The 22,849-nt window shown below is 38.4% G+C and overlaps 1 protein-coding gene and 1 pseudogene across 2 annotated transcripts; one reads left to right on the top strand and one right to left on the bottom strand.

Annotated features, from left to right (window-relative positions):
• Positions 1-7,870: 7,870 nt before the first annotated feature.
• On the top strand, positions 7,871-13,048 carry LOC146700311 (calpain-8-like; annotated as a pseudogene). The gene is made up of 13 exons (XR_014922540.1): positions 7,871-7,950; positions 8,027-8,293; positions 8,434-8,521; positions 9,025-9,140; positions 9,241-9,374; positions 9,469-9,655; positions 9,759-9,821; positions 9,983-10,068; positions 10,487-10,557; positions 10,739-10,896; positions 11,044-11,201; positions 11,469-11,480; positions 11,609-13,048. The product of XR_014922540.1 is annotated as a calpain-8-like (transcript).
• A 2,037-nt stretch (positions 13,049-15,085) lies between these two features.
• On the bottom strand, positions 15,086-18,910 carry nsrp1 (nuclear speckle splicing regulatory protein 1). The gene is made up of 7 exons (XM_085470475.1): positions 18,832-18,910; positions 17,900-17,990; positions 17,646-17,702; positions 17,419-17,547; positions 17,051-17,258; positions 16,819-16,921; positions 15,086-16,716 (listed from the first exon to the last, which is right to left on the bottom strand). Exons 1-7 carry the CDS (start codon positions 18,849-18,851, stop codon positions 15,900-15,902), a joined length of 1,425 nt encoding a protein of 474 aa, XP_085326601.1. The 5' UTR covers positions 18,852-18,910; the 3' UTR covers positions 15,086-15,899.
• Positions 18,911-22,849: the final 3,939 nt, after the last annotated feature.

The raw sequence follows: 22,849 nt of genomic DNA, 5'->3' as shown, positions 1-22,849 counted from the left end.
CCAGGCCCCGCCAAGTAGCCACCGGGAGTGAGCTGGTACATACCTGAGCGCCCAGCCCCGAACACCAAGAACCACCAACGCGCCGACCCCTGAGGGCATCAGCCACCGGCAGGGAGTGTGGTGAGGGGAGATAGGCCTCCATACTTCAGGGGGCCTGGGGGTTCCCAGAGAGGTGGAGTCTAAGACCCAACCTGACATATAGACAAAGACAAACAGGCACACACAGACGCAAACATGCATTCCCACCCTCATGCACACATATACAAATACTCAGCACTCACCCAACGTAAGGATAGACACAAATTGACATTGCACACACAATCACACTCCCCAAACATACTCTATACCCCAGGTCCAGGTACCCTCGCCCCCAGAGGCAGAAACGGCACCTAGACCCATGCTCTCCTGCATTCCTGAATACCTGCATACGAGTGCTGTTACTGTTGCCTTGCTATCAACTTGAAGTAGCCTGGCCATTCAAGCACCTCACTGAATACTTGGTCTTTGTGGACCATCTTGTCCAAAGATTTGGTTGTGCGGGGAAATCCAAGTAGAACAGCAGTTTCGGAAATACTCAGAACAGCCTCTCTGGTACCAACATCCATAACACATTCAGAGTCACTTAAGTCACAAGTAAACAGAGAAAATTTATTTTACTGCATAGACATTAGCCATAACCAATGTTCCCTCTAATTTTTCACATGTCTGAGCGAACACACAAACTCCCTGAGCAATCCCTTTGACCACTGTGAGCGACATCAGACGTGTGCACTGTGGTCACGCCGGCATCTTATCCATCCAAGTTACATGGTTTATTAAAATAATCAAATTGCAGCGTTTACATTTATGTTAGACTACTTTTAATTAACTGCTTTAGCCCACTTACAATAAAAAATTATAAATAAATCTTGTTCATGAGCTGTGTATTGTGTTAACACTATTGGAAGTAAAAATAACTTGAACTCCAATTTCGAAAACACAACTTTTTTTTTATAAAGCTCTGACTTGTATTATAATAATAATAATAATAATAATAATAATAATAATAATAATAATGGATTGCATTTATATAGCGCTTTTCAAGAACCTCAAAGCGTTATACAATTCCACTATTCATTCACTCTCACATTCACACACTGGTGGAGGCAAGCTACAGTTGTAGCCACAGCTGCCCTGGGGCGCACTGACAGAGGCGAGGCTGCCATATCGCGCCATCGGCCCCTCTGGCCATCACCAGTAGGCAGTAGGTGAAGTGTCTTGCCCAAGGACACAACGACCGAGACTGTCCGAGCCGGGGCTCGAACCGGCAACCATGCAATCGTATGAGTATGAGTCTGTGGTCTGGGAGAGAGTCTGTAACTCTCTGTCTGCAAAATACAGTATATAATGACCAATTTTGGGCAATTAATTATATAGTTACTTCTTCAAAAAAGTAACTCAGTTTGGCAAACAACAAAGTTTTTTGCAGCTATTTTTTTTTAACGCAGCCAATGCGCTTTTAAATAAACATTTCAAACTATTTACAGAACAATCAGCTGTTCTGCATCAAATCTGATGCCACACAAATTATTTGTGCCACTCCAAAAAACATTTCTGTCCACTATGAGATAAAAGAGAAAAAAAGCCTGATACCTGCAGGCCTGACAACAGGAGATGTATCACTCCTGTAACACCTGTAACATTCAGCAGTCGCCTCATTGTTCTGACACACACAACAAAATTATTGACTACACTGCACACTAACTACACAAGATTTGCGCTGAACGTCTCAAATCTCTCACATCTCAAAACACCGCCGTCACTCCTAAAACTTCCCCCCGTTTCTTAACAACAAGATGCCACGTTGCCATATCATTTTTTGATTGGTCGACATGGTACTTTTTTGGACCAATAGGAAAGGTGGGGGGTGGAGTTTGTTTTTGCTCACAGGCTTTCGAGCGTTTTCCTTATAAAACGCCGTTTTTACCATTTCTTCCCGCAGTAAATATAAACAACGACAGTATTCAGGAAGAAAACCAAACATTGCATATTTTTATCACAACTCTGGTTTTACGTGGCCTATCAACACAATTTAAAAACTGGTATAAAGTCAACACTTTTTCTGTCAATTGTTCCGTCTGTCCTGCTCACATCTCCAATGCTTGTACACGTTGTCATTAACGTGGCTTCACTCCACATCAGCCACGCCGCTTTGCTAGCTAAAACACCGGTGTCGGCACCAGAGATGGGCAGTAACGCGTTACTGTAATCCGATTACTTTTTTCAAGTAACGAGTAAAGTAAGGGATTAGTATTGCAAAAACGGTAATTAGATTACCGTTACTTTCCCGTAGGAACGCTGCGTTACTGCGTTACTAAAACCGTTATTTTTTTTGCGAGAATGTCTCATGACAGTGACGGAAGCGAGTGTGATGTTCGTGACAAAAGCTGTGTGCAGATCAACAGTGGATCATATATCCAGTGCGGGAGAGATTATGAGCGTGCAGCGTTTAAAGCGTGGAAGTACTGACCTTACTTTGAGTTTGATTCCATAAAAAGTGACAAAAACATTAGTTTCCGTTGCGCGTGGGAAGAAAACTTCTTTTTACAGCGAAAAAAAACCCCCTAAACTTCCAAGCAAGCACCAAGTGCGCTACCACGTAATGGGAAACTCACAGAGAAACTCGCGGATTCTTCCACTGACCGCTGCGGCACACCTGCACCAGGGTAAACCTCCGCCTACGCCACTCCTGCTTTACAGGTGAAAATAGAGCAAAAGGACCGCTAGTCTTTGACTTTATTTATTTTCTGCTGTGTTTTACTTGCATCTATTTGAAAGAGTGAGTGTAAACACACAAAAAAATTTATGTGCTGGAATGTGCAGAAAATAGGTTTAAATGTTAAACAAATTTCTTCCAGTCAGAGAATGTTGCATATAATTAAATTTTTGCTTGATGCATAAAGTTAAAAGATTAAAACTAATAAAACAAGTTTTAAAAAGGGACTTTTCCATTTGATTACATTTTGTATGATGATTATGCAGAAAAAGTAGAATTGGGCTGAAAGATCTATCGCTCTATTACCTATTCAGGTTGTAAATCGTGCTTTTAAAAAGTAACTAAGTAACTAAGTAATTAATTACTTTTGAAAATAAGTAATCAGTAAAGTAACTGGATTACTTTTTTGGGGAAGTAATCAGTAATTAGTTACTGATTACTTTTTTCAAGTAACTTGACCAACACTGGTCAGCACATAAGGACGCTGTCATAGCCTGTCAATGACGTTCGCTGCGTATATACGTATCGGCTGAACTATGGGATAAGGTGGCATCGTTCTAATCCCATATGGGAGCAGCCAGTCACTTACTGACTAACACTGCAAAACATGATTGTTGAAGTATTAATTTGAATTTCAATTCAGGTTAGTTTTTTTTTGTGCACAACGCAGATTTTGGACATAACCCTAACAAATTTAAATTGAAAAAAAAAAAGCCTCTTTTTTTTTTCTTTCAGTGGTCCATCATTTCTATGTACAACTAGACCCAACAAAATCAGGAGACTTGCTGTTACAGGAATAACGTCTTCCTTCACCAATGAGAAAGCAGGACATTTTCTGTCAGGGTGACAAGGCTGACAACATAACCCTTTTTGATTTGCTTGGAGAATCACTGTAGACCAGTTAATCTTTTGTGATCAGTCCCTTCTACCATTTTTTCATATAAATATGACTGCAACATAGCCACGTGACACCTCCACTATCTCACCATTTGTTTTCAAATAATTTCATTAAAAAGGCAACAACAATATAAACGTGGTTCAGATGGATGTACTACAAAGCAAGTTAAAACATATCCAGCTCTCTTTGCATCATCTCACTTAATAAAAACTCAGTAGGAGGTAATTGTTAGAAAGAAGTTTTTTGATAGCTTCTTTTTAACATTGATTCCAATATATGCTAATAATAGAGTTGATACACTCCTCATTAGATATAAGCACACAGTGTGAAGGGTTAACTCAGAGGCAGGAGAGGTAAATGGCTAAACACTTACACAATGTGAGCAGTGTTGCCAAAGGAAGCAACAGCTTTGCACATGCACAATTCATTTGCAGTTTGTAAGCATAGGGGTGAATATCTCCTGCTCCAACATAAGATAGGGGCGACTGCTGCATGAGGACTAGCTGCCACCTGCCATGTCTGGTAACAACTCGGAGTAGGGAGGAGTTTTCTCACACAGGACAAGATCCCTGATTGGAAACCCAAGACCACTGACATGCAAAAGGTCACAAGGAGAACACAGTGGAATCTGCTCACCCATAGCCAATCACAAATATTTCCCGATGTCATGTGTCTAATATATGCTTTGAGTTATGAACTGTAATTCACTTCTCTGTGTGCAAACTGCCTGACATACAGAAGTCCACAGCTTTGCAACCCAACTATTTAAATGCATAATAATAAAATAGATTATCTCCTGAACTCCTGAAAAAAACACCACATAAAGTGTATTATGACAAATAGGGATGGGAATTGAGAAGTCTGCTTGTCTAACAGTCCCACTTATCTGTTAGTGTGTCAGAGGAGGAAAATAGTGGTGCAAACAATATGCTTCTTAGTATTGGTGGTAACTCTCAAAGGTGGGTATTAAGAACCGATAAGAGTATCGGCAAGGAATTAAATCAATACGTAATATTTGTAACGGAATGAGAGTCAGAAAATTATTATCAGTTCCCATCCCTGATGACAACACTCATCAACTTTCTTAAACTGGTCTCTAGCCCAGGCTTTCTGTTTCAGGATTTGTGCATCTTCAAATCTAAGGCAGCGTTTGATACCTAATTTCCCTCTTCTGCACATAACAGGTTAATGCAGTATTGTCTACTCCAATCAGAGACCTTACAGTGTGACCAGGTCATTTTAAAATCTCTTAAGTAGATAATCTAGATAGCACAGCTATGTACTATGAATAAAAGAGTTAAAGAAAAATTTTTTCATTCATTGTTAAAGTGAAAATGGTCTGTATTTATATAGCGCTTTACTAGTCCCTAAGGACCCCAAAGCGCTTTACAAAACCTGTCATCTACCCATTCACACACAGGTGATGGCAAGCTACATTGTAGCCACAGCCACCCTGGGGCACACTGACAGAGGCGAGGCTGCCAAACACTGGCACCACCGGGCCCTCTGACCACCACCAGTAGGCAACGGGTGAAGTGTCTTGCCCAAGGACACAACGACCGAGACCGTCCAAGCCGGGGCTCGAACCGGCAACCTTCCGATTACAAGGCGAACACTCAACTCTTGAGCCACACTGTGGTGCTTACATGCATGTTAACTCTGAATATTACCTGGTTCAGGGCAGGTTATGTGCTCAACAAATTGTATGTTACCATAGGGATCTAGTCAGGAGAAAAGAACCACTTTCATGAGGCATTCGAAGTCTGATTTTAGGCCAAACATACCTCAGTAACCCATTAATCTCCCTTTGTAGTACACCCCTCAGTTCAATGACTTAGATTAGAGGTGAGGCACAGCAGACAGCTCAAGGCCTGTGCCTCGCAGCTTTGTGGAGTTTTGTCTGCAGAGGGTCCTAGTGCTGTGGAAAACGTCACGCCTCATTCCTGTACCAATGACTCCACATCCTGGAGACCCCCAAGATTGCAAGCCTGTTGCACTGACTTCTCACGTCATGAAGATGCTGGAAAGACTCATCCTTGACCAGCTCTGACCTATTTTCAGGCTACATCAGGATCACCTTCAGTTCGCTGCAGGTTGATGCGTCTCTTGTGTCCTGGATTGTTGATTACCTCACAGGAGGACCACAAGATTACAATATCACCGTACGTTCTCTATCATATTGAGACTATCTCTCCACTCCGTTACATATTCCATATGTAATGAGGAGACAGTGCAATTGAAGCCAGAGTTAATTTACCAACTTGTGCATATATACACAGCACGCCTCCATTGTGGTCATGAGAGGCGACCATGATCAGTGGTCACCTCTCATGACCATGATCAATGGACATGACATAAGAATTTACATATTATTGATCAAGGAACTGACCTCCCAGCCCATTGTTCATTCAGTGGGCTGGTTTCAGTCATTATGCAAATGTATTGTTTATAAGATTGTGGAAACCTGCAGTCAGCTGAGACTGAAGAAGTCACTTGGACGAGTGACGAAACATTTCTCCCACTGAAAATGCTACGTCCATAGGAACAGAATCAACTTTTGGAGAATTACTTACCTGGATGATTGAGCATGCATCAAGACGACATTTAACTCATTCACTGCCAGCCATTGGCAGTGAATGAGTTAAACCCATTGACTCATTCACTGCAATTGACGGCTATAGACGTCAATGGCAGTGAATGAGTTAACAATATTTCATAATAAACTTTATTGTATTTTATTACAAAAGCAAGAACTTAAAATTGCATTACCTCATCATCTAAAACCTGAGACTTGGTGATGTACAGGATTCCTATACAGTATCTGCATTTTTACAGACACATCACTGTACATTACTATCACAACCACAACACTCTCTCTCTCATTTTCTTCTCTCATTCCAACTAAATGAACATTTCTACAGGTAACAATCACAACCACTTCAACTAAATAAGATTTTCTTGTTTGTTTTTTTCAGTCGACATTTTCAGGGAACATGATATGGTATTAGCTTCGGGCAGCAAAGAAATATGTCAGGCATCCTTTGTTACGCTAACATGTTAAAACATGGTAAAATGTGTGTGACAGCTCTACGATAAGAGCGAGCTTGTTTCAAACTCCAGGCCAAATGCACACCCCATATTTAAGTGAAGTACAAGAAAAACAAACGCAGCAATCACTCTTTGTGTAGGCACTGCTGGAAAAAGACATACTGAGATGTATTTATTTGTATTGATCACTGTGTAGAAATGTGGTTAAATGATTGAAACACTGGAAACTGATCTGCTCACTGTAACTCAGCCAACTGTTTTGTCAAAACATCAGTTTTAATGAGGAACAGAAATAATAGTTTTAACACACTCCTCCTCATATTTCTGCCTCTTATTCCAAAAACATGAATATGATAGTGGTAAATATCACAACCACATTAACGAAATACGGTAAAATGCTCATGACAGTTGTCCCAACTTCTAACAGCCATCTAAAACTTTTTGTAGGACCAATGCCCAACATGTAATAAATAAATATATAATTTCCTTTATTTGATTTCAAACCCCAAAATTTACTGTCATTACCTCAGCCTTTTTTCTGCCATAATACCAATACAAGTTTCCTTTTTCTATTTACTAAATAAGACAAACATTAACCCGAGTGACCAGCTGGAAAGAAAAAAAATAACTACTGGTAATGTTTTTAATTACATTTAATAATTTTAACTGAAAGATAGACTCAACAGGATAATGTAGTAGCAGCAGCACCTTTGAAGAAGATGATATTTTAACATGTTCTCCTAAAAGACGTGGAAAACTTCATTCTGATCACAAAAACAAAGCAAACAAACAAACTGTATTTATTTATTCAGTTATATTGTGCTAAAATGAAAACACTACATTATTTGATGCCACAGTGTGCATGGTAAGAATGTATATACAATTTTTTTTCTAATACAAGTGTAAGCACAGCAAATTATTGAAAGTTAGACTTCATGCCTGGTTGTTGACTGTGTGTGAACATGTCCAAACCCATGCTGGATTTCAGCAGATGGAGCAATATGCAAATTACAAGAAATCAAAATATCAGGTGTCATGGTTCTGCATCTGTTTTTTCCAGAGAAAATCTATTTTGTTGTCCAACCCATTCCTCTCAGCCACAGCCTATAATAGCTGTTCTATATTTTTGGGGGTGGGATTTCAAACTTGCGTAAGACAGTGTGAATATAAGATGCTGCACATATCAAATTTGGCAATTCCAAGGTGCTTCTCTTGCAAGGAAGAATCAGTTGCTTGCCACCGTGCACAGGTAATAATCTCTGTTCTTTCAAGAAAAACCTTTAAATTAGAGTTTTGTGTTTCTGAATTTTTTTTCCTTGCACCAGAATCTCTCTGAAGACTTCGTCATCATCATCATCATGGCTAAATCTGAAACTTGTCTCGTCAACTTGCGTTACCCAGATGGCAGCGAGGGAAGCCCCTCCAACCCTGCCAAGTTAAAAAATCAGGACTTCGCTCAGATAAAAGCTGACTGCCTCCACAAAGGAGAACTGTTTGTGGACAATGAGTTCCCACCAAACGGTCTTTCTTTGGGTGACCTGCCTGATATGAGTCCCTCACAGGAGAGTGAAGTGAAATGGCTTCGACCAGCAGTTAAATCATTTTAATTATATTTATTTTTCTTTCACTTTCAAATCTGATGGATTGTTAGTTAGCATTTCTGTACAGTAGGAAAAACAGATTCTTTTTAAATGCTTGTCAACATCACATTTTTCTCCACTGTCTTTTCAAGGATTTATTGAGAGAACGAGGAAAGAAGGATAAGCCTGCTTTCTGTACAGATGGTATGTCACGATTTGACTTTGGACAAGGCAACGTGGGTAAGCAAAACTTTCTTATTTATAGCTAATGACAATGACAACTATGTTCCACAGTTCAGTTCATTTTTATTTTAAACATGTACGTTCACGATCATTACATAATATCATTCCATTTTTTTTGAAAGGGAGTAGGTAGACGTACACACTTATTTGGCCCTACCCCCTCAAATTTTACATCTCATTCATTTAATTTTCTTTTAGTCTTAAATTAAACAAACAAATGAAACCAAAACAAAACAAAACCAAAAAAAAAATCACAATATAGTTTCTTTCATATAAATAAAGACAGAATGTGTAAATATGCAGATTCACAAATAATGAAACCAACAAACCAAAACATCCCTTCAATTACGGTCCTGTGTTAACCCCGTTTTCTTCATTCTTATATTTGTTTAAAATTAGTTTTGGTTTATGTTGTTACTTTCTTTTATTTCTGCTTTTAGACTGTTCCATAATTTAACTCCGTCAGCTTGAGAAAACTATTAGTTTCCTTCTTTTATCAGGTAACTGCTGGTTTGTGTCTGCAATATCTGCACTGACCTTTCAAACAAATCTGATGGAACAAGTTGTACCAATGGATCAGTCCTTTGTGGATTATGCAGGAATATTTCACTTCCGGGTAACAAAGGATTAATAAATGTGTCTAAAGAATACTTTTACAAAACAGAAACACAACACACTGGTTATTAATCCTTATTAAGCTGTTTTCTCTGTTTCAGTTCTGGTGGTTTGGAAAGTGGGTAGATGTTGTCATTGATGACAATCTGCCAACGAAAAACAAGCAGTTACTGTTTGCGTCCTCGAAATGTGGAAATGAGTTCTGGGCTCCTCTGCTGGAGAAGGCATATGCCAAGTACAGAACCACGTCACACACTTTCACGTAAATCAGTTCAGAAGGTTCAGAAAAGATTTACAAATATTTTTCTTTCTCTGTGTGTCTCCTTCAGACTTTGTGGTTCATATGCAAACATGCGTGGTGGTTGGTCATCATCAGATGCCTTCAAAGATTTCACTGGAGGTGTGAACCAGATTTACTATCCCACAGAGCCCAACGCACCGAGTTGCGATGAGCTTTGGCTGACACTAAGCAGAGCCACTAAGTGCAAATCACTGATTTGCTCTTCGACTAAAAAGGTGAGAAATAAATTTCTAGAGAAACAATAAAACAAAACAACAATAATTAAAATCAAAACAAAAGAACCCTCAATACATAATTTATCTTGCGTGTCTTTTCCAGGATGCAATGGCCAACAATGGATTGGTGATGAGGCATGCCTATTCTGTCACAGGCATCACTGAGGTAAATTCTTGAGTTTCAAAAGTATATTCCATCTAGGAAAGGGGCTTTTGGTACGAGGTTAATTGCAGCAAAATTGTAACAGTGTCAATTAAAGAATACTTGGTGATAATGATAAAGAAGAATTTCGTTTAAAAAAAAAAACTTTATTATTTCATCTGAAGGTGGAATTAAACGCCTCTAAAGTACGACTGGTGCGAGTCATGAACCCATGGGGCAGACGGGAGTGGAACGGAAAATGGAGCGACAAGTACTTGACTTAATCAAACAACAAACAATGTCCATATACCACTGACAATGACACAATTTTTACTAGTGTTGCACCTACACATAATCAACTCATTATTATTATTATTATTTAATTAAAAGCTGTTTTTTTACAAAACCACAGCACTTGAATTTCTAAACATGAGATAAACAGTATAGTTGGAACAACATCAGTGGTCAATCAAAAAAAGAGTGAGAGAGAGAGAAAACACATATGCGTGCTGTGCAAAATGAAAATGGCCAGACATCCACAGAGAACAATAGTGGTGGATGACCACAGGATGCTTTCTGTTATAAAGAAGAACAACTTAAGAACTTCAAGACAAATGAAATTGTAAATTAGATATATCTGTTTTGCTGCATTAAAGTCTGTCATTAACTTATTTGTTTTGTGTTCTCAGGTCAGATTTGTGGGACAAAGTAAGTCCAGAAGTTAAAAAAAGTGTTTCGACCGTGACGACGGAGAGTTCTGGTAAATTAGAAATTTTGCACACTGTTTACTCTCAATATTTTAAAAAAGCATTTTAAAAACTCAAAAACAAACAAAACAATCACACAATCATTTTGATGCATTACTAAAGAGTTTATGTCTTACTGCTTGATATTTAATGTTTATTTCCTATTTTATCTCTATCTGCTCATCTGGCTGTCAGGATGCAAATGGAGGACTTCTGTTCCTGTTTTGCTAAAGTATACATCTGCTGTGAGACCCCTAACTTTCTTGATGGAGACTTAAAATGTCAGTGGAATTGCATGATTTACGATGACAGCTGGGTAGCAGGGACATCTGCAGGTGGCAATGTGAAACACTGTAAGACAAGTTCATTCCTTTCTAAACTTTAACTATCACTAAAGGAATATTTTGGTTTTTACATTTTTCATTTACCTGTACAAACACAAAACCCACCATAAATTTCTAAAACCTGTAACTAACAAATAAACTGTTTCCTCTCTGTAGCCACCTTTGCAACAAACCCTCAGTATCGCATTCGAGTGACTGTTATAGACAAGAAGGAGCCGGGAGACAAAAACATCATGCTCTCCCTGATGCAGAAACCTCATCAGGGAAATCGCATTGAGATACGCCTCCACAAAACTACACTTACCATCTATAAGGTATTCATTCTGAATCCGCTTCCTTTAATTTAAATAATTGTTAAATACTGCAACTGACTACCAAAGGACAAGAAACTAAATCTTTAAAACAATTGTATCACCCTGTTATTAAAACACAAGCGCTTTTCCTAATTGAGCAGCTGAGTTAGTAAGACAATAACAATAAAAAAATGCCTTCACTGATTTCACATTCATTAAAGTTACTATGGAAAATGGTTCCTGCGAAACAGTTTAATGATATTATTCTTACCATTTTCCAATTAACAGATTCCACCAGGGGTAAGTGCAAACAATAACAAATATATGAAACTTTGACTGTGCACCGAAAGTAAATTCAGCATTTTAATAACAATGTATACTTAGACTCAGAAGAGTATTTCACTAAAGTTCCTTCATATTTCTCCCAGACCCCACAAGGACGCCTGCAACAGGATTTCTTTCAGAGGAACAGGCCTGTGAAGGCAGAAAAGACTTACAGCACTTGGCGAGATCTCATTGAACTCCACAGTCTGGAACCTGGAGAGTATGTGATCATCCCATCCACCATTGAACCCAACATTACTGCAGATTTCGCTCTCGCTGTCTACACCAAGACTGATGAATAAGATCATGTAAAGAATCCTTCACATAATGAAGGATTAATATGATTAACTCAGGATAATAAAATACATGAATTATTTACTTAACAAAAGACACCATAGGGTAATTTCCTATTTGTTAGCCAGACATCAGGTGTGTTATCTCTGCTGGCTGTGAAATATGGGCGGTGGGGTTCAAAATGGTCACATGAGTCATACTGTCTCATAAAATTTTTTATATGAGACATATAATTTTTTGCTGGGCATTTCTATTTATTTCACAGCCTGCATAGGCAAAATGCAGCCATGTAGTGCATTTTCTGCACAGATAACATAAATGCTGATAAATAACATGAATTTATCCATACCCAAAAGAAATAATAGGCTAAATGATTAAAATATACAAAGATAATGCTACTGATAGTTGGCCAGGTTCATCAATTTCTATAAAACAGAATAATGATTATGTAAAAGAATAAGTTCTGTGGACACTGGGAGTTTAGTTTGAAGAAGTGATGTGGTGATGCAGTGGATAAGGTTCCTGGTTTAATGTCCTGATCTTCTGTGTGGACTTTGAGTGTTCTCCCCTTTTGAGGACAGATTCCCACATTCCAAAGACACGGATCTTCACTGGTGACTCTAAACTGGCTTTCACAAAGAATAAGAAAATAAAACAGCTCTGACTCTGTCTATTCTCATTTCCCCCTCTACTTTCAATAGAAAATATTATTTGCAACATTAAGTGATGTCATCCTCAGCATAAACCGTTACACACACTGTGCTGCCATAAGGAAAATATTTATAAGGTAAAAAGAAAAGTTGGAAAATTACACAAGCTTGTGTAGCTTATTAGTTTAGCTTAATATGTAACCCCAGATAATAGTATGTTTTGATGGCCAATTAGCAGCATTCTATAAAGGGCTGCCGGTCAGAGGTGGGTAGTAACGAGTTACATTTACTCCGTTACATTTACTTGAGTAAGTTTTTGGGAAAAAAAAGTACTTTGAAAGTACCTTTTTTGCACGATACTTTTTACTTTTACTTGAGTACATTTGTGAAGAAGAAACGGTACTTTTACTCCGCTATATTTGCAAAATTTAACTCGTTACTTTTTTAAAAAATAATTAGTTTAACACATTAAATAACATGCCACCAGTGGAGTTTCCGGTAACTTTTTTACCAATCAGATGTGGCCATGCAGTCACATGACCAATTTGAAACACAAACACATCCTCCAACCACACACACCCTTATTTTGCTCCGTTGAGGTTTATTTCACACCTCAAACATTTAGTAAACAATTAAAAATGACAGGTAGTAATAAAATAAACTACTAACTCTTTTACACTATGTCCACACCTACACGGGTATTTTTGAAAACGCAGCTGTTTCGTCCACACGTAAACAGCGTTTTGAATCACCGAAAACGGAGATTTTTTAAAACTCCTTTTTTGCGTTTACGTGTGGACGAAGAATACAGAGTTTGTCACACAACGTCAAAGGTATGTACCTTTTTTTCACGTCACACTGTGCGCCACGTTATTGTTTACATGAGATGAATTGCAGAATGCCGGATAGAGACAAAATACTGTTAATCTGACTATCTTCAGTTTTTACAGGCTTACATACACACGCAGTTACTGTCCCTCCATTTACAAAGGCAGAGGCGTCACGTTGTGAATATTTTATGTGTAGTTGTTTTTTTGCCTGTGTAATAATATTCAACATTGCTATCAATACATTTGTCAAAAAATGCCTCTCTGTGCAAAAGGGGTTCAAAAACATAAACAACTGTGGGATACAGTTTGTCTGTGATTTGAACCAGGGGAACAAATCACGGCAGGATCAGCCTGATATTATTTGTATCCCGCTGTAACTTTACTGTATAAAGAGCAAACATCTCCAACATGTCAGGAGTAGTTAGTCATTACAACAAGTGTTTGTGAACTAAAAATCAAGAATGTGGGATACTGTTTGTCCGGGATTTGAACAGCCCAGCGCGTGCTCCCGACGCAGGGAAAACCAATTCTGCTGACGAGACCTACCTTGGCACTTGTGCAGGTGAAGCCAAAGGGAAGACATGCTTCATCATATTTTATAGTCTTTGGCTTAGAATGAAGTTGGTTGGAAACATACTCAGCGATGCTTCATCTCCTGCTTTGCGTTTCTGTGGCCGCTTGTGCTAGCAGTGTCCAAGCGTTTTGGTTTTTTCCCCCCTTTTCATACCGTGCCTCCCCTGCAATGGCTCTGCGCCCCCCCCCCCACACACACACACACACACACACACACACACACACACACACACACACACACACACTTTGTGAAGGTCTGAGCTAGCCCAACTGCAGTAACCCTACAAACTGCTGTTTAGTTTTCTGCCTAAATTTATGTCAGAAGTGATACCAGAGCTGTACGTTTTAATCTTTTCAGAAATATCTCAGTCAGAACATGTTATATTATCTTTAGATGGAAACCAGCGAGCTAATGCCCTGCTACCTTCTAATTCTGTTATACTTCATAAATCCTGTTTTCATGGATGCCTGGATTTTAAACTTAATTGTTACACCGGGTAGAGCAGCCACAATGCTCATTTTATTAAAGATCAAAGAATTTAGACAGTTTTTTAATGTGATCTTTTTTGTCCATTTCCTTTCATAATTTTCATAATACAAAATGTTATCATTATTCAAGTTACCAGCAATGGCTAGCAAAAGTTCCATTCATAAACTATTAGGGTGCCATGGTCAGATAGGTATACCTGCTAATTAGTGCTTAGTAACTTTATAACATACTAGAACTAGGTTTTAGAGCCAGTTTAAGGGGTGCAGTTTGGGGGGGGGGGGGGGGGGTTTCAGAGGGGGGGATTACTTGGGGAATCCCCAAAGTATTTAGACCAAAAAATGTAAACCATTTTCTTTATTTTTCCTTTTTTGTTTAATATTGTTGTGACACAAATGAGCAAACTGATTATTTGACAGTTAACTTTCCTACATTCTATTACTAAGAGGTTGGATGAAGTTAGGATCAGTCAATCAGTGATCTAACTTCCTCAACAGTGATCAATATCTGTGTTTGAGCAAATTATACATTAAAAAAATGCCCATGTTAAGTAAAACATATTGTGAAATAGGCATAATAGTGACTCAGTAGCATTAATGGTGAAAGCAAATAAATATGTTTAACTGTCAATTCTCTATATCTCCAACTTTCCTTTGCAATGATTATATAGCAATAAAAAATGATACCCTCTGAATTCTCTTTTGTACTTATTTCAGTATGGAATTAAGACTGACCAGGAGCAGTAGAAACTGTGAATCAGACCTTATTTTATTAGTCCATCACTGAATACACCAGAAAAATAAAAAGTGAATGAACACATCACCAGTTCAGAAGTCAAATCTGCAGTTTAGCAGCTGAGATAAAACGTACGATTTACACTCATTCATTTAGGACAGGATACAAGAGGCTCTCTAGAAAAAAACCCTCATATTCAACATTTTTATTTTTACAAAGATAAAACACAAATCTGCATTTCTTTGCCAGGGACTGTGAAATATTTGCACACTTTCAGTCTGTTCATTGTATGGTGGTTACAGGAAAAGGTTGGTAATGTACTATAATCATATTAATGTTCCATGAAAAGACTATAACCAACAATAAACTTACCCTACTAACAAGTACTGTCATCTTACTCAGTTTGAGCTTTACTGCTGTTCAGAAACATTATGAAGATCAAAAATCCACATTGCTGCAGTGGGAGGATGGTCTTTAAAATGAACACAAACATTGCAGTTCATCCTGTTCTAGTCTTAAAGCCCCACTAGTCCACCATGTATGCATTAATCCACAGTGAAAAATAGTCCTTAAAAATACATTTTCCCAATTTCCTCCAGTTTGAGGATTTTCCCCCTAAACATTTAAATAAGTCTCTTACATACAGCTTCATGTTAAGATGTTAAAATGTTTATTTTTCAGTAGGAACCACCCTACAGGTTCAGTTAGCACTAACTGTTTAAAGAAAAAAAAAAATCATTTGCTTTTTTAAGGGATGTCTTTTAAACAAAATATAAATATTCTCAAAACACAGAGTGCAGTTTGGAGATGTTTTCTGTGTGTGCTCTCAGTCCTCCTCTTTCTCGATATAGCTTTTAGATGCAGAGCGGGCCATCTGCCTGGCCATGTACCTCTCTCTTGCCGAACTCACAGTCTGATCTGTGCTGCGCTTTGCAAACTTGTTTGTCTTCTCTTCCGCTTCCTCTTTCTCCTCGCCTTGATTTTTCTGCTCATCTTTGTTCTCTATTGTGCATTCAACTTCTTCCTTCCTTTCAAGTTCATTTTCTTCCTTGTTCATGCCCTTCTCCTTCTCTGGTTCCTTCCGTAGTGCCTGCTCTTCCTCCAGATGTCTGTCTTTCCTCTTGTCTTCATCCGGTTTCCTTCTCTTTTCCCTCTCCCCATTCTTATCCCGTTCTCTTTCTCTGGAGCTCCTCTCCCTCTTTCCATGCCTGTCGTCCCTTTCGGTATCACCTCTGCCTCCTCTACCTCTGTCGTCTTCTCTACCTCGGTCTCTGTCTCTCCTTCTATCTCTGTCGCTTCTTCTTTCTCCATGCCTGTCATCTCTTTCCCTTCCCCTGTTTCTGTCTCTTTCTCGCTCTCTATCTCTATTCCTTGCTCTGTCTTGGTCTCTGTGGCTCTTTTTATGTCTGTCTCGCTCCTTCTCCTTTTCCCTCTCCTTTTCGTCACCGCTCCCTGATGAAGGTGACCTCTGCCTGTACTGGCGTTTTGAGTGTGCAGAGCCGCCCCCAGGCTTGCTAAACCCAGATTTCTGCTCATGCGCCTCCTCGATATCACTGCTTGAACTTGGGATATTTTCATTGGATGGAGGCGAGGAAGCAGGTGAAGTCTTTTCTGTGTCTTTTGAATCCTTTGAAGTTTGAGGTCTGTAAAAGAAACAGTGATATAATAAAGACTCCGAAAAAAACAAAACAAAAAAAAAATGCACATGTTCATCAGTGAGCAAGTAATGAGAAGCTATGACTAACTTGTTCACAGAGCGATCTGGTATTGCCTCCTCTCCTACAGTCTGATTCAACAGGTGCCGATAAAAGCCACTCAGGTCTTTTTGTTTCTTCACATCCAAAGCAGCTAAGTAAACACAAATTTTAACAAATCACACATACTTTGTATTTAAAATATCCAAAATGCTCAAAGATTACAAAAAGTTGCATCAGTCATTCACAGACATTAATAACAACTGCTAAGTATCACTCCAACCTTCCATCTCTGCCTCTCTCTTCTCTCTCTCCTCCTCCTCCTTCTGTTCCTGCAGTTTTTGCCTATAGGCGGATGTAACATAAGCCTCTTTATCCGCAAACTTCTCTCCCTCTGCTTCTCTTTCCTTCTGAATCTTCCTCTCCTCCCTTCGTTCTTGCTCTTTCTTTCGGTCCTCTACTGCTTTCATTAACTGGTGGATATATTTTGGCTGTAACAAAGAGAGACAGACAAATTTTCATCTCATATATTACATCAAATGGACATCAGAAAACAACTTGAACCGAGCAGCAGCACTGAGGTTTTGTTACTACTCCAGCTGCTTAGTTTTCAAGCACAGCTTTATAAGCATTCAGCATAAATTCATTTACCTTTTTGTCTGTGCCTCCCAGGATTTTTTTGTTGGTCTCTAGTCTCTGTTTTTGAATGTCATCGTACACAGCATCGTAGTCATATACAGTACTGTCCTGTTCCAGGGCCTTCTGCATCTCCAGACGCGTCTTCAGAAAGAAGGAAAGTGGAAGACAGAAAGATGAAGGCATCAAATCACTGTTTGTTTGTTTTTAATTTAATTGAATCTTTTAATTTTTCTTCTTACTTGTTTCATCATCTTCTTTTTTATAGATTCTCTCTGCAGGCTTTCCCCAACTGAGGTCTGAGGGAAAAAACATACAAAAATAAATTCAGTATATTTAGAAAGAAGCCTGCTAACAAGCAAGCTAGTTAGTGGATAAACTTCTTTATTATTTATTTTCAGTTTCTTAATAGACAAAATACTTGAATAAAATTCATTTTACTAAGTGACAAAGTACAAATTGTAATGTCTTGTTTATAACAAATCTGTTTACCCACCTCTTCATCGGAGTCATCATCGAATACAGAGGGTTTTGGTAAGGTAGTGGTCTTTGATAATCCCTTCTTTTGTGGCAAAATGAGCCCATACCTGAGGATAATCACGAAACAGAGGTTCTTAAATTAGGATTAAGATTAGGATTCAACTTTGTTGTCATTACACATGTATAAGTACAGGGTAACAAAATACAGTTTACATCGAATCAGAAGTGCAAGAGCAGTAAGTGCAAAAGTGCGATTATACACAGATAAGGGTAGTTTAAAAGGTGGGAATCATTATGAACGGATTCTGACAAATAAGTATACAGATGTTTATATTGCTATACAGAGAGCAAATATACAGATGTACTACGCACAAACGCACAGATGTATACATGTGTAGAGTTATACAAATGATCTGTATAGCATACAGATTCAACGGCACATTTGACAAGCTTTCACTGGTTATCATAATGATTATGCATCTTCAATGGGGACAACAGCAAAGGCTTTAAACTGACTGTGACACCAAGCAAGCATATTATTTGTTTGTTTTTTTACGAAATAGACCAAATTGTATTTTGAATGACTAGCATTTGCTGTGAACTCTTCCCAACTACAACCATCTGTTCGGGTTAAAATAAAATTAAAAAAAATAATAAGCTGACAGAGGAGTGGTAACCATGAAAAACACAAAACGGGTTTTTTGATAACCAACGTTAAGGAGCTGCTGTTTAATAAGTTATGAGAGAGACTAGCATAACGTTAGCATTTCGCTAGCTGGGTCGCTAGCTGCAAGGAGAGCCGACGTTTTTATACAAAACCCCGAGCTGGTACTACACGGCTGATATAGTGAAATAAGCTCTTTTAGCACGACTCTAAGCTTTACCGTAACAACCTGAAACAATATAATAACATGTTGTTATAATCATGCTAGCATGTCTGCAACTCACTGTTTCGTAGGGACCGCCATCTTGCTCCGCTGGCTGTGGACTCGCACAGCAGATTCGACACAATTTCAAGCGGCTACAAACACAAGCTTCAACTCAGCAGGCAGTAAATAAGGTCACCGCATGAAGGAGCCATATCCATGTTTTTGGGGAGTGTTATTTGCTGCTGTTATGGGTTTGACCCTCTTGACAAATGTACGGACGTCTAACGCATAGAGGTAACATTAGATAAACATCTGCATTCTCAATCATCCAGGAAAGTAAATCTCCAAAAGTTGATTCTGTTCATCTGGACATAGCGTTTTGTGGGAGAAACATTTCGTCACTCATCCAAGTGACTTCTTCAGTCTCAGCTTACTGCAGGTTTCCCCAAATCGTACATTTGCATAATGTCTGAAAACAGCCCACTGAAGGAACAATGGGCTGGGAGGTCAGTTCCTTAATCATAATTATGCAAATTCTCATGACTATTGATCAACAACCACTGACCAAAACCCACTGATCAAAGACCACTGATCATTGGCCATGAGTACCATTCACAGAGAGTTGGGGAATTGCTGCAATCACAGCATTGTAAGATGTACCCTTAGCGAAAGATGTACCCTTAGGCCCCCTTCTCGATTCAGAGGAACTGACCTCCCAGCCCATTGTTCCTTCAGTGGGCTGGTTTCAGTTAATATGCAAATGTACTGTTTATAAGATTTGGGGAAACCTGCAGTCAGCTGAGACTGATGAAGTCACTTGGATGAGTGACGAAACGTTTCTCCCACAAAACGCTACGTCCAGATGAACAGAATCAACTTTTGGAGATTAGATAAACTCCGACTTGCTTACCTGGACAGGTAATACATAATTCGGTAATACTGACGCTCATATAAGCTATTATTACAACTCGTGTACATAGAACATGTGTCAAATGTTTAAACTGAAAAAAAAAAAAATCATTTTAAAGGAAAAAAATGTCACCTTGAATTTGACTGTAGCCACAGGGACAGGGCCATGTTTATATAGCATCCAAGTTTCAAGTTCAACTTTCAGATTTTCAAGTCGTTTATTTGTCATATAAAGGTATCAATGGCACATTACTACCAGCAGTTAAATTCTTAGGCTCAGAGCCCCCTCAATATTGCACATAGAAAGGTAAAATTGCACACAAGAAACACTTAGATAACAATAAGATGAACTATATAAATAAAGAAAATATATATTTATTTAAAATAAGAAAAGAATAAATCAGTACAGTTTACTATAAATATTGTAGCAGCTGTAGTGGAGAGGTAGTGGTATGTACATGTACAGTGACTGTGCAAAATAAACCCATCTTGGGAACTGAGGAGATCTTTTGGCAGATGAATTTTGTCCCACTCTTGTGTGATATAGGATCTGGTTTTTATTCATGGTAAATGGACTGATTCTTAGCTTGACTCATAGCGTTTTTATACAACATGCCACATTCAACCAAGCTCTGCCCAGCTTTACCACTTTGAAATTCTGCCTCTGTAAGATGCTCTTTTTATATTCAGTTATGTTACTGACATGTTGCAAATAAAACAAGTTAGCCTACTAATTCTGCTGCTGCCGTTATATACATAAAGTGCATGTGCAGCAAAATGGAGTTTGTAAGTGTAAGTATCTACTTGTATTCTATACTGCATATAATATGCTGCATTAGAATGTACCCAGCATTTTACTGAAGCTGAGTTTATTATCGCTACTTCTGCTGGTTTGGTACTGTCACATGTGTAAGTATAGCTACCATGTGAGAACCACAAAGTGACAAGCTCAAAAATGTTTTCAACTTAGCAACCGATAAAGTCTGAGAATTTCCGAGAACAGCTGACCCTCAAGGCCTAGTTTATTACTAAAATTCATCATAAGGAAGTTTGAAATGCTTGTTTTTTCAATGATTTCAAATGGCACTACAAATTGTGATCTGAAAAGTAACTTGTAGGCTAATTAAAGCTTAGTAGCAAATGTAATATGTGCCTCGGAGATGTGGCACTGTAATAGTAAAGTACATGATATTGGTATTTGAGTATAGCATTTATGTTTTATCTACCACTGCTAAATTTTCATTTGCCATGACCATCACTAAAACATGAATGGCTGACTTTTCTACAAAAAGTCAGTCATTACAATGCATTACAACTGTAAGATTTAAATATAATTATTACAATATCTTAATTGTAATTTGTGAAAATATTTACAAACTAGTAAGCCCCTTACCATACATGATTTCACCCCAAATCCAGCACCCTGAGGCTGCTTGCAAAGCGGACAGAAGGAGGCCAAGGACTAGTGAGTGTCATATCCAGGATGAAACAACAAACATCCATGAGTACATCAGGAAGATGGCCACAACTGATCATGTGCTTAGTTAATAGTTTAGGCAGCAGAAAAATATATATTTTTAAAAACCTAATTTACTGTAGCAGAACTGGGCTTTAATATTTTCTGTATTGGTACAGCTCCTTCACCTCCCTAGAGTTGATTCATTAAAGGTTCCTTACCTCCAAAGTGGAAACAAATTCTACAATAAATCACCACAATGACCAAAAACCAAAGTGTACTGAAATTTGTGACCGAACATCAACAAAGTGCAATAGCATGAAAGTAGTCATTTATTATTAAAAACAATGGGAGGCCCATAGGGACGCCTCACATTGCTCAAAGTGCTCCTTAAATAGATGAGTTTTTAACTGTTGAGAAATCAAGTGCTGATAAATCTCAAACACCTTTCATTTATTTTAATTTGATTTGTTTTGTCAAATGCTCTCTTCTAAACCTGTACGTTAATTCATTCCATTAAATAAGATCAAAGAGCGCACGGCTCACCTGTGATTAAAGCTGTAGCTTTCAGTCCCAGCCGCCTCATCTGAGTGACTCTAAATCCAAACACCATTATCTCTTCCGTAATCTGCATCTCATCTCCCCTGTGGCCTTACTGCTAATCCTTGCGATTCACGACCAAACCTGCCTGATAGATGAACGGACTATATGGCGATCAAATGAACTATGCAGTGCTGGTTAAATGGACAGGTAGGTTTACATAAGGCCAGAAGAAGTGCTTTAAGTAACATTCACGTAGTAGGGCTAAGATATGTGGATATTGGTGACTAAAAGAAACATTTTCGCTTTTTGTGCAACAGAGAAAATAGGGAGAAAAGGAACTACCAGTGCCTTTAAGGAAATACAGTGAATTATTGTTTAATGCCTTAGTTTTTGATTTTTAACAATTAAGTCTGTGCAGACGAATGGAGAGAGTGAAACCAGATTTCACAACAGGTAATGGCAGTAGTAGTCCTGGCATGATGAATCTGTGCATACCTCCACGTGCTGGTCTCTGGGCTGTGTTACACTTGCTGATGATGACACACATTTAATATATTTACGTCTGTGGTTTTTGACAGGTTCCTGTTATCCTTGATCTGTGCCCTCAGACAACAAAGATAACAGTGTAGCTGTACAGGTTTGGACAGGAAGCTACTTGCGTATGCTTACAAAATATCATATGACTGCTGGCTGGTAGACTACAGGAAGGTGCCCCATTTTTTTCTTTTCCCCAGCCTTAAGCATGAGTACAACAGGTTTAGACTAATTCTCTTTAGCCATTTTCTACAAAGGTTTTTCCAATTTAGTCTTGCTTTTCAGATTTGAGAGCAATTTACGAAAGTGGATTTGGTAAAGTCTTTGGTCTCAGATCATTGTAAATTAATTAAACTGACAGCAGCATATGTATAAAAGTATTTTATGCAAATAAACTCTCTTAAATCAATAAACCGCATTAAGAAGCACTTTGAGATCATTATACATCTATCAATATTAATGTCTTTTGCTGCTATATTTAAAATATTAAAGATACAATCTATTTAAAATTAAAGCAGCATGCCTACAGAGTATTAGGATATATTTGTCCTCAAGCTTCATTAGTTTAACTACAACAGTCCTAAAGTAGTAGTCTGTGTGAGTAGTTTCAAGGAAAAGCCACACAGTATAGTATGCTGACTGCTTAGTTTCCACT

Source organism: Copadichromis virginalis, linkage group LG10 (genome assembly GCF_057382275.1).
Source record: "Copadichromis virginalis isolate Kocher_CV1m ecotype Utaka linkage group LG10, C_Virginalis_male_GT1.1, whole genome shotgun sequence".
In the NCBI taxonomy this organism is placed as follows: Eukaryota; Metazoa; Chordata; class Actinopteri; order Cichliformes; family Cichlidae; genus Copadichromis; species Copadichromis virginalis.
This window is presented reverse-complemented; position numbering and strand designations above follow the sequence as displayed.